Genomic DNA, 12856 nt, shown 5'->3' on the forward strand with positions numbered 1-12856 from the left:
TAGCTGAGATCAGGTCACAAGGAAATTTAGCTCCCTGAATGGAAATGAAGCATTCAACAGCAGCTACAACTTCCAGCAATAACACATACAAGCGAACAACATGTCAATTCAAAAGGTTCCATTTTGTTCGCAGAGGGAACATGATAATACCTGTTCAGCTGAATAACTTGTCACGTCAAGGATTTCCTTCTACAAGCAAAAGTGTAGATGTAAATAAAAGTAACTACTGAAGACCAAAACACCATTCCACGATCTCAGGCACTGAATTTCCCTCTGCTTAGCCAAAGTAAAATAAAAAAAAAAAAAAAAACAAAAAACTTATATACATATACTGGCCCCCACATTCTCTCATCTCCTTTAAGGATAGGGTGGAAGGAATCTGGAAAGATGATTACAAAAAACAAACAAAAAAGTAGAAACAACAGGAACTCAGTTTGTTTACTTTAATGTCTTCTCATCCACTTAAAACCAGCCATCTCTTTCCAGATAATCTTAGAAGTTGAAAACATCTTAATGCCTGTGAGTTTTTGAAACTCTGACCAAGTACATTTTGCCAAATGGTCTCCCAACAATAAGAAAATAATCTGGGTTTGAAAGTTATGTTTGATTTCAATACCCATGGTGCACTCAAAACCAAAATGAGTGCACAAATTCCAAGCTCGTGTCTGAAACACAAAAAATATTATCAGATAGTACATGACTCTAGAAAACACACTTCGCAATCCTGTTTGGTTTCCTGAGATACAGATGCACATACATTTTCAATCATTTCACTGTTCTGCAGTATTGTAATAGCCAAACAGATACTCAAATCTGTGCAATAGCTTCTCTTATCCAAACTGTATTAACTATACACACATGTTCACAGCATCCACCCTAGAAGCAATCAGGGGTAGGATAAAATTAAAGGATGAAGCAATCATTTTGTACATGTGTGACTATCATTTTGGACTGAAATCAGAAAAGAATGACATCCCATCATGTTCACATGTAACAGTGTGCGTGCAGGGGAGAAAACAACTTGTAACGTTGCCCTCTGTTGACATCTTGAGGGAAAGGAGAACAGACATTGCCCGTATCAGAATTAAATTCCTTGTACCATTGCAAAAGTACACACAAGCCAAAAACAATTCACGTAGAATCATTCACATTGAGGTGTCAAAATATTGACAGGCTGCAATTACTTTTTAAACAAAAGCTTAAAACATGTTGAAATGGCAAAAAAAAAAACAACTCTGTATACAGCCAAGTGCATTTTGATGAGAAGCTCTTGTTCAAAAAAAAATGTATTCTTAAATGGTTCTCCCGCTCAGTCCATTGATTTTTTTTAAAACTATGTTTAGATGGCATCTCTGCATTATCTCCAAAAATGGACAGGATTAAACACTGAAGGTTAAAAACTGAGTTTCTATTCATCCGATCCCACAGTTCTCTTCGCTCGCTTACGGGGTGACCTCCTTGGGGAAGTTTTGTCTGTGGAGAAATAAAATTAATCCATAATTAGAACGGCTGCAATTTACAGAATGTCTGCTGCTAGATAAATTCTGAAGTACAAATCAAATTTTTGGAAGTGTTATATGACAATATAGCACCTAAACTCAGTAAGACAGATAAATTAGTCATTTGCCATCCAGGAGATAAAAAGGCAAGGCAATTAGCTGTAAGTCAAAGGACTACAGGCAGTTTTGTACATTAGAGTCAAGAGAATTGTTACATACAATTGGAAAGGCAACATGTCAAACACAGGGCTGGGTGAGGAGGTAATCCCTCAAATGAAATACCAGAGCTGGAATGGAGATTCAACGGGCACCATTGGCACAATTCTGCATTAGGCTCTAGCCACCTAACTAACCCCCTTTCATCTATGAAGTTTAAAAACAAATCGTGGTGTCACTTTTCATTTCATTCCTTTCTTCCCCCACGGTTAAGGCAGGGTTAAACAAGGGGCAAATGGTCTGTTTTCTGCCTCCTGTTACTGATACTCCACACACAAAAAAATATGCATTTGTGTGGCAATTTTTCCTTTCCTCATGAAACTGCACAGGTCTATTGTGGAGACCAAGAATACAAAGGAATTTCACTTGCACCTGATGAACTGAACATTGTTTAAGCTAAAACGCTCTTTGCTGAACAGGCATCTTAATTTCCAGACTAAATCAGGACTCTCAGTCATTTCAAAGCTAATTGAATGGTTGTAACACAAATACTTTCATTCAGTACTTGTTCATGTCAAAATTAACTTCAGGTTGCTAAACAGTAATATACTTTTTCAAAATAAACATTTACAAATGCAATGCCAACAAGGTGATGAGAAAGGAACCCAATTTTTATATCATTGTTAGTGGGGGAAAAAAAGTCAAATGCCTACAGTCAAATATCATGAACCTGGAACATATTTTGGCTCCACCATTTAATTGCTGGAAGATCTGCATCTGATCAAATAGGTTCCGAAATTTGACTGTCATAATTAAAGTTAAAATACTGGATTGCAGTATGCAAAAATAATGTCAGACCCACAAGTATTTATTTAGTGCCATTTAGACTTGCTCTCATTTTTATGAAGCTCTGTTCCACTAAAAAGTCAATACGATAAGTGAATATGAAGGGCTAATTTTCTAACAGTTGTCAGTCCTAGACACAAATTTATGGTGACTACACACTAATTGAAAGCAAAAAAAACAAACTAAAGGCACGTAGCTTTAAACATCTGTAGAATTTGATACCATATAATTTTATTCAGCTTAATCTCTTTTGATGCTACACAAGCATACTATAGTATTGCCCTTGCGTTCAACAGTGTATTCAGAAGGCCCACAACCATGAAAGAGACAGACTTGCACTTAAATAGCACTCATGATGTCAATGTCCCAAAGTACTTTATAGCCATGGAATTACTTTTGAAATGTTGTCACTGTTGTAATATAGGAAATGTTGCAGCCAATTTGCTCACAGCAAGTGCCTACAACAGCAACATGATAATGAAGTGATAATCTGTTCTTAGTAATATTGATTCGAGGGTAAATATCAGCTAGGATATTGGGGAGAACTCTCCTGCTCTTCTGCTATGTTGCACTATAGAATCTTTCAGACATTCACTTGAGATGGGGAAAGAGGAGCATTTGGTTTAACTATCCAAACCAAAAGGCAGCGACTTGAACAGTACAGTTGTCCCTCAGTACTACACTGTAGTGTCAGCCCTAGTTGTGTTCAAATCCTGATGCTGGACTTGAACCCTTCTGACTTGAAAAAAAAAAGTGTCCTACCAATGGAGCCTTGCCTGGCAGATCAGTGGTACTACTATTGGCTCTGCGTTCTTTTTCCCTTCATTATAGATTAAATAATAATTTTCCACAATGTGCCACCCTGTTTCCCCACAAAGTAGAGCACCTGAAGACCATGAAAGTGGAAACATGAAAACAGTATCAGCAACCTTATCAAGAAGTGACTTTTCTACATGAATGGAAGAGATCATGCTGAATAAAACAATAGATTGTACCAAACAGAAAATTGGCATGGTAAGGAATACAAAGCAGAAATCATGCATCTCTGGTTATATTTTTATTACTGATTCCAAGTCCATTTAACAATACTGTATCCAAAATTTTAACATGTAGCCCACCCAACGGCCAAAAAAAAAAGCAGTTTTCCAACCTCAATTTTGAGCTTTTAGTAAAATATACAGGAATAATGGAAACATTTGATCTCACCTCGTCTACTCTGCACTGAAGGCATAAGAAAGGCAAAGCAAAAGATAGCAAATATATTAGAATCAATGTCTCAGATATCAATTTCTGTTGAAACAAAGACTCGGAAGAATAGTTTCATAAAAGAGCAGCAAGATGGGCATTTCTCAAATTTGGCAGAAATGCTTCCACTCAAACATGCAGAAAGCCAGCTTCAGAGGCATTCTTATCATAATTAATAAGCACATGCTAGCAGCAGAGACTCAAAGCATAAGTGACAGCACTTGAAAAGCTACTTTGATACAATTCAGATTTACGTTCAGTAATGCAGCTACCATTTTTTTGGTGGGGAGAGGGGTTCCAGATGCATGGAATCTCTTTCACAGCAATTTGCTGCTTGGCTGAAGAGTTTACGTTCGTTTTAAGTGGGTTACGAGGGTCAGTCTAGACCCTATGGTTATTGCTGTTTTGAAACAAAGATCAACAAACCAGCATATTCTGAATACATCACATACCCTGGTTGTATAGGTTTATGATTATTGGCAAGATTACTTTCGGTGACATTAATCAAATCAGTGCTGTTTGAAAATCCATTCCTTTCTAACGCAGCAATTTCTTAAATTGTTAAGTAATAGGAATTAGATGGGCAGGGAATAAAAATGAAAGGGTATAAAAGGCCCTAACTGCATTTAGTTACAAGACAACAAAACAATGTACAAGAAAGCTATAAATTACTGAAATTTTAAAATTAAATAGTACATATTTTGGACAAAGGACAGGCTGACAAATAAAAATACCACCACTCAAGACAGCAGTAGCAACAATGCAGCCACAACAGATTCATCTACATTCAGTCAGCAACATTTGTAGCTGCATAAATGGGAGATTCATCTCATGCAAAGCAAAGTATGGTAGATTAGAAGGGCCACTTAAACATGCTGCAATACCAATACATACGCACATGTACAAACCGATTAGTGGTACAAAAAGTATACTGAACAGAATGATGGGAATTCTGCAGCAGAATTCAAATTAAGATTCCCAAACCCCATTAAAAAGGAGAGAGGAGGGCAATATATGTATGATTCAAAATATCTTTTCTCCCTAATCTTAATTAGTGCAACTGTCAATTTATGATAGTTTCTTACAAGTCACAATTATATCAGACTCCTGCACGGATGCATTTCTGTAGGCAAGGAAATTCTTTATACACTTACCCATTTTACACTTTAAAAAAAAACAATGGAACATTATTCTCAAATGATAATGCCAGAGTTGGTTTCTGATTTATCAGCATCATAATTTTAAAATAACTAACATAAATTTAATGGCAAACACCAAACAAAACAAAGCCAGGCAATAAAGCAGTTCTGATGTCGAACCTGGAACCAAAACTGTCCACATTCAGATCTTTTCATAAACCTGTATGTTACTTACTGATTTGATTTAAGGTTTCCTGAGGAATCCAACTCATGTCTACATTATTGTGGTTAGATGTACCCATTTCTACTTTGGAAGTTGGTCGTCTTCTCTGATTGGGAAAAGAAAACGGATGTTAAAGGCACCAAATACACTAGATTTCACCAAACAAACAGTTTAAGAGGACTGCTATTGTCCATGTGAACATTTTAATTCAGCTGAAGTTACAGGGTGAAAGTGAGGACACAACAAGAATTACAACAAAGTCTGAATGTAAATCATAGTAAGCATGAGGTTTAATATAAAACTGGATGGTAGAATCCACTAAAATTCTTCATTTTGAGCATTAAAGAACATCCAAGGATGGCTAAGTGGCAGAGTTAAACAAATACAGTGCTACTGCTTTCCAAGGCAGTCAACTGGGGCACAGATGGACTAAAGAGATGAAGCGAAAAGAAAAAAAAAAGACAACTGTAACAGCAGGTTCAGCAGCATGATCAAAAGGTGTGCAATTCATATTTATTCTGGTTAAGTCAGATTAGGATCAGAATCACATTGCAGAAACCATCTTCTGACGGTTGTAGAAACATGCATCAATATTGAAATTGTCAACCCTGTCGACTTCTGTTTCATGGCCAAACGTCAAATGTTTACCTATGTAGTGTCACAACTCCAATTAATTCAAGTTAATTGGTTTGATCAATTAAATTAGCACAAATACTTCATGAAATAAAAGAACATTTTCATTAGAACCATACAAGCTGTAATAAAGTCAAACGTAATGGATAAATTAATCAATTTATTTAAAAAGTACAGCTATGTTGCAAAGTTACTTTACTATCTGATGTTCATTACTTTTCCATTAAATACATAGAATCTAACTGGATATTTAAAAAAAATCAACATAATCAAAAGGTAGTACTTGAAATGCTAGTTTTTTTTGTGGTCACTGCACCTGAGTTGTACCTGACGTGGCTAATTTCGCGTGTCACTGTGCAAACATCAGTATCACAGAGGCTACTTTAGGTTTCAACACTTATCTCTGGAGAACACCAGCTACAAGATACATTTTGCAGCTCCAGATACCAAAATGAAATGCCAGAAGTTAAATCCAACGAATTGACGTACTTTTCTAGATTCCAGAAGCTGATGGATACCAACCACAACAAGTAAACCAAGACCAGTCAGGAACATGTACAGGAAGATTCTAGAAATAAAAGTGCTAAATATTAAATTCTATACCTGGATTGAATGGAGAGAGTTTCAGTTAGGAAAAAAAACACATGATTTTCAAACAGGTTTCAAAGGCCTATGCCAAAGATAAATTCAGAAGTCACATTGACATAGGGTGGTGAGATGCATACACATGGATTCCATCGTCTCATTGTCACTCTTCATGTCTACCAGGAGTCAGTTACCATAGTACTGACAGTCAATTCAATACAAGCATGACTAATCTGATTATGGTCCCGACTCCACATTCCTGTCTCCTCCCAATAACCTTAGACATTTGACTACCGAAGGAATCAATCTACTTTGCTTTAACTGCTCTGTGCAAAAGGGTCTCAGATTCAGAACCCCCAAAAACCATTCCAACCTATATGTCTTAAAAAGGGAAAACCTGGGGTCATTTTAAATGCAAACAAGTAATCAAATGTCTGATTGTTGAGAAAGTGTTGACTGGTTTTAAATAACTTCAATATGAAGTTTGTTAATCCATTCAGCTAGATAATATTTCATTCAAAACCTCAAACTCATTGAATTCTATTGTGTAGCTAAGCTAAAATATCACTCGAGATTGTCCAAACAAATTACACTGTGGCATGAGGTTGGGAGAAAGATTGCCCACATGCTTTAGAGTTTGGCAGACCATCTCCCCCCCCACAAGAGACATTTTCAGTTAAAATTAAATATTATCCGTCTAAGTGGATTTCTCCAACATTGAAACCAGAAGGTAAATGTGGGTCATGATGAACTTTAGCCATAATAACATTTACACACTAAATATCACTGTCCTACAACACCCTTTCAACTTTTAATTAAGTCATTTAATAATGAAAAAAGTCTTTTGAAGCTTTTCCGGTTTAACCGGTTCCAAGGCTAGTGCAGATGAAACCAGATGGACTTTGTTCACAAAATTGGAAGTTTTTGGGAGCTAAACAGGATTAATCACTTCTCCAACATAAGTATTATAATGCAGGTTGTACCTCCCTAATTCCACAGTCTGCGGTCCAGCACGCAGTACTTTCTGCTTCTCCCTTTGGTGGCATCTAGGAACTCGGCATCAATCTTTATTACTTTTCGTTACACTTTGTCTAGTTTGAATACTCTAAATCCTATTTTTGGCATCCCATTGGAAAATCATTTATCCATTAGGCATGTGATTGACAAGTCAAGATGAGATCTCCACTCAATTGTGGAATTAAGTGTTCGTGCATCAAATATACTTGATATTTTTTTATGGGTTAAAATGTTTCGTCAGGATCTCAGTCACTGACCATAGCACTCCAATCAGGAAGGTGCATTGGATTTATAAATCATTTTGAACTGGACACATTACCTCCCAAGGTCTGGGAAAGGTCCAGTCTAGATGCTGCTGCATTAGGGAGGTACAGTCTGAAATTAGAACTAAAAATAATAACTAGTCAGCAATAGACAACCATTCAACCCAATTCCACAAATCACTTACAATCCTTGTGTAAAAACAAAAGAGATACATCTCTCAAACACTTACGTTTCTCCATCCAACCCATCTTCTCGCTCAGTTATCGTGACTGTCTGGTTGAACACAGCATCACGGTAAATATTACCCTAAAAGGGCAGGAGAATATCACTCAGATACAGCAACCAAACTGCAGACACCATTTTACAGCCCTGTTACACAACCCTCCTCAAAATAAAAACCAATAGATTGAGGTGGAAGCACTTACAGTGGCATCCCTGTAGTTCAGGTTAATTACCAATCCAAATGGCCGGCCGCCCATTGGTTCAGCAGGGATAAATGAATACTCAAATGTAGCTTGGCGCTGGGACTGCACCAATGTGTTCAGTTGTAGCGCTGTGAACTGCAATAGAAGAGAGACACTTGCATTATTCTCCAGTTGCAACATTCTCTTGCATTATTCTGCACTACAGGTGAAGGACATACTTTGGTCAAGAAGGGAATGCTCTGCTGCAAGAATGTCAGCATCCAAATGGGCTGAAGTTTATATGGTGAGCTACATTAGAAATCTGTTGAAATCAAGGTTTGAATGAGGTGCTACAGAATTTAATGGATTCCACTTTCAACAGTTAATAAGATGGCTGAAACGTATGCAAGATCACTTGACCACTGACCTGATTTGATTTCAGTTAAAAGTTTTCACATCACGTGTCAGATGCATCTAATTTAATTTAGTCATGAGGACTCATTGAAAAAGTTAAGTGCTTACATTCTGAATATAGAACTGATAATCCTGAGGATAACGAAATGAGGCATCCAAAGATTCCACAACAAATTCTTCATTGCCCTTATTGGTAAAACCAACCAAGAATTTCACAATGTTGTTAGCTGGGAAATCTAAAAGACAGGAAAGAATGCATATTTGTTTAAAACAACTACACAATAACTTTCAAACGCCCCCCAAATGTGCAGTCGGGGGGTGGGGTGTGGTGAGGTGAGAATTTAAGATAAGGTTTGCCACAATAGCAAACATGATCCTCAAAAAAAAAAATTTGAAAGCAATAAATTGATAATTTAAAATGGGTAATTAAGCAAATGATAAGAATAACCAAGCATCAAAGCTTAATCATAAAGCCATTTATACCTTTTTAGTTAAAAAGCAGAGTTAGAGAGAGAGACAGAGACAGAGACAGAGACACAATTCACAATCACTAGGGGTGGCAGTTAAACAACTGGAGCCAAGCTAAGGAGTTAGTGAAATCTAACACTGAATTTGGGTTGTCTTTGATGGGACACACTCCGAGCTGGCATCGGTACAATTCACTCAAAAGCAGGGGGTAGGGGGGCCTTGGGAGTGGGTTGACTTTTGGCCTTTCGTTTCCTCCCTTCCTCTGGCTTCTTTCTTTCTACCACATACTCATTCTTCTGTCACCCCTTTCTCTATGACACTCACTATTATTCTGTCCCTTTTAATGCCAAATATAAAAAAATCAACTTTGTTTTACACTCCAAAAATTTTCACGAGCGCTATTATCCTAATGTGAAACATTTCATACTGAGATTAAAGTGGGCAAAGTTTTCTTCTCTAGAGACTTAAACTTAAATGCGATTTGATAAAAGGCTATACTTTTCAAAAAGGAAAAAATTAGAGGAAGCAACCTGGTGGCCTAACATTCATCTCCATATCAACCCTATATTTTCATAATTTACTTTCATGGCCCGACTTGCAGTTCCACTCTACCATCTGATTGTCAGTGCCTTTGAGTGGTGGGACCCTCTTCTCCTTCCCCTCCGAAGTCAGAGTGTAACCAATAACCTCTTACTCCCAGACCCAGCCCCAGCCCCAGAGCAGGACTCCTGGAACAGACTGGGACGTGGGGGAATTGGTGTTCCAGGAGTCCGGACTGGAGACCCCCGGCAACCCCATTCAATGTCGAGCAGAGCAAAAGCAGGGAGAACTGTTTTTAAGTTATATTCTAGGTATATCTTAATATCTTATGTAACTCAAAATGGTGCCACAGTGTGGCGACATATATTTTTCACTGCATTTGTTAAAATACAAGTGACAATAAATCATTCAACTTCAACGTATCCAAGCGTCTACACTTGCTGTAAACAGTCAATTCTAATTTCTTCTAGTTCTGATGAAAAGGTATCAAGACGAAATATAAACACTCTGCAACTAGGGATGGACAATAAATGCTGGCCAGCTGGCAATGCCCACATCCCACAAATGAACTGAGTGTTTCCACCATTTTCTAATGTTAAGTGCTTTTGAAGTGCAGTCACTATTGTAATCTAAACACAATAGCAGCCAACTTTTGCACAGCAAAGTCCCACAAACAATAATCAAGTAATCAGATTACATGACACAAGAGTTCAAGAGTTGGCAGGTCATGTTACAGTTGTATAGGACCATATTTGAAATACTGTGTATAGTTCTGGTTGCCACATTACCAAAAGGATGTGGATGCTTTGGAGAGGGCACAGAGGAGGATCACCAGGATGTTGCCTGGTATGGAGGGCGCTAGCTATGAAGAGATGTTGAGTAGATTAGGAATATTTACATTAGATAGACGGAGGTTGAGGGGGGACCTGATTGAGGTCTACAAAATCATGAGGTATAGGCAGGGTGGATAGCAAGAAGCTTTTTCCCAGAATGGGGGACTCAATTACTAGGGGTCACGATTTCAAGGTGAGAGGGGAAAAGTTTAAGGAAGATATGCGTGGAAAGTTCTTTACACAGAGGGTGGTGGATGCCTGGAACATGTTGCCAGCAGAGGTGGTAGAGGCGGGCACGATAGCATCATTTAAGATGTATCTAGACAGATACGTGAATGGGCAGGGAGCAGTGGGATACAGATCCTTGGAAAATAGGTGACAGGTTTAGATAGAGGATCTGGATCCGCGCAGGCTTGGAGGGATGAAGGGCCTGTTCTTGTGCTGTAATTTTGTTTGTTCTTTTGTTCTTTGACACTCTATAAACAATGGTAACGGCCAAGTCACTAGGAGAATTCCTTGCTCATCTTTAAATGATACCATGGGATCTTTCACGTTCATGTGGGTGAGCAGACAAGGCTTCGAATGAATCTCTTATCCAAAAAGGGAACAAATGCAGTACTTCCTCCACACTGTGGGAGGATCAACTCTGATTTTGTTCTGGGAGTCTCTGGAAGGAAGTTAAGACTGCAACCTTCTGACTAGAGGCAAGCGTACTAACTCGGAGTCAACACTTAAGAGAATGTGCATAATGAAATAGAATCCAAAGGAATGTGGAGAACTCAGTGATGTATTTACAACAGATAAAATTTAAGAGATTTAGCACAGCTGGAAATCATAGATGTGAATAGCTAAGGAATATTGAACAGCAAGAGTTTAAAAAGCTTGTAAAATAGACACTGAGCTTAAACAGGAAGGGCAGTCAATTTAACAGTGTGATCAACACGGTTTCTATTGAATATGTAAACTGCTCAACACTATACTTTTGGCATTTGTAGATTAGATAGCTTAATGTATCTTATACTTGCAATTGTTTTCCCTACCTTCTCCCTTCACAAACAGAATAGTTGTGTCAGCATTGGGAGAAGCTTTGGGTTCTCCAGATGTCAAGTCATCTTCTTCCTCCTCCTCTTCCTCTTCTTTCTCATCTTCCATCTACATTGGCGAAGATGATCACATTATCACTACACAAAAAAAGCTACTGAAAACAGAAGAGATTATTCGCAGCTCTTGAAGCTGCCCAACAATATGCTCAGGTTTTCTCAGTCAAGAACATCCTCAGATAATGAATGATGGGTACCTGGCCTATTCTGTTCAATTCAAATTATGTGATTTTTTTTTGCTCCAAGTCAATCTGGTCAGAGATGTTATTAAATGGCTCTGGTGCAGGTGGGTCTTGGATTCAGTCCCCCTTGGTTGAGAAGTCGGGACACTACCACAGCACCATGTGAGTCCTAAATTAAGTTATAGTATCAAATGCTGAAATGGCAAACACCTGTCAAATCAAAAGTGAGCACACAATTATGCTAGCAGTCAAGAAAATCTTGCGTGTTTCAAAAGTTTAAGCTTTTGAATCATGGCCAAAAGCTAACATCTTAAATTCTTAAGTGAATTAGACTAAATCCAAACCAGGTGAGTGTTAATTGAAATGACAAAAGCAAAGAAAAATTAGATATTATAAGTACATTGTAAAAGTTGCTTAATTGTGAACATGCACACACGAATATCCATTGTCAATTTTTAAAGAGAAACTGTTCTCTGGAACGTTGAATAGAAACGCAATCACCGCACAGAAGGCACTATACACAACAAATTTTAAATCCACATCTTCAATCATGACCATACAAGAGGTTATGGCAATGATGAAAATGTATGATCAGAAATGCCATGAATGTGAAGCCCTTGCATTTTACATTAGGCTAGAACTGAAAAACTCACAACGTCTGTTGGCTCATCCTCTTCTATTTCCGCTTCATCATCTTCATCTTCCACGACAGAATCATCAATACCTTCCTCATCCTCTGTTGGATCATCTGCAGCAACAAGAAGTCTTGCCCCTGTTGATCCCAAACAAGAGTATATTACTTTCATGAAAGCTATTTTTTACATTGAGACAGAAATTTTGAAGAGATGAAAGATATGTTAAATTTTAAATATTGCTACACTTGCAGGCACACTTTCCATTTCCTCAGCACTGTGCAATCTGCTTATGTGGACTTGTGCAAGTTTACTTCTGTCAACATTTATTCTAAATCAATCCAATCAATGACAGTATTATTAAACAGCCCATCCTAAATTCTGAAACAAGCATCTTGGATGGATTACTTCCATTATGGTACTTGCTGTGACTCAAGAATCAATAGCTGAAAATAATTTATGCAAGAGTAAGGAATTAAAGGCAGACCGCACTGAAGTTTACAAAAAACAGAAGTTGCTGGAAAAGCTCAGCAGGTCTGGCAGCATCTGTGAAGAAAAAAATCAGAGTTAACATTTCAGGTCCAGTGACCCTTCCTCTGAACTGAAGTTTAGTTCTTTCCTCTCCCCAATCACTTAAGACTTTTGATTTCCTTCGAGTTTCGATTAGCTTTTGATA

General features: G+C 37.8%; 1 protein-coding gene across 3 annotated transcripts in view; it reads right to left on the reverse strand.

Annotated features, from left to right (window-relative positions):
* Positions 1 to 429: 429 nt before the first annotated feature.
* ssr1 (signal sequence receptor, alpha) overlaps positions 430 to 12856 on the reverse strand; it is a 16730-nt gene continuing 4303 nt past the window's right edge. For 2 of the 3 annotated variants that reach the window (XM_020511619.2, XM_048609875.1), the window contains exons 2-9: positions 12202 to 12320; positions 11307 to 11418; positions 8534 to 8661; positions 8033 to 8167; positions 7837 to 7913; positions 6231 to 6309; positions 5121 to 5214; positions 430 to 1473 (exon numbers count right to left, since the gene is read on the reverse strand). In XM_020511619.2, coding sequence (XP_020367208.1) covers positions 1409 to 1473; positions 5121 to 5214; positions 6231 to 6309; positions 7837 to 7913; positions 8033 to 8167; positions 8534 to 8661; positions 11307 to 11418; positions 12202 to 12320 — 809 coding nt within the window. In that variant the 3' untranslated portion in view covers positions 430 to 1408. Of the gene's footprint in view, positions 1474 to 3707; positions 3723 to 5120; positions 5215 to 6230; positions 6310 to 7836; positions 7914 to 8032; positions 8168 to 8533; positions 8662 to 11306; positions 11419 to 12201; positions 12321 to 12856 lie in introns of all 3 variants that reach the window. The other variant, XM_020511618.2, reaches the window with a different exon arrangement.

Source organism: Rhincodon typus, chromosome 2, assembly GCF_021869965.1.
Source record: "Rhincodon typus isolate 14 chromosome 2, sRhiTyp1.1, whole genome shotgun sequence".
Lineage (NCBI taxonomy): Eukaryota > Metazoa > Chordata > Chondrichthyes > Orectolobiformes > Rhincodontidae > Rhincodon > Rhincodon typus.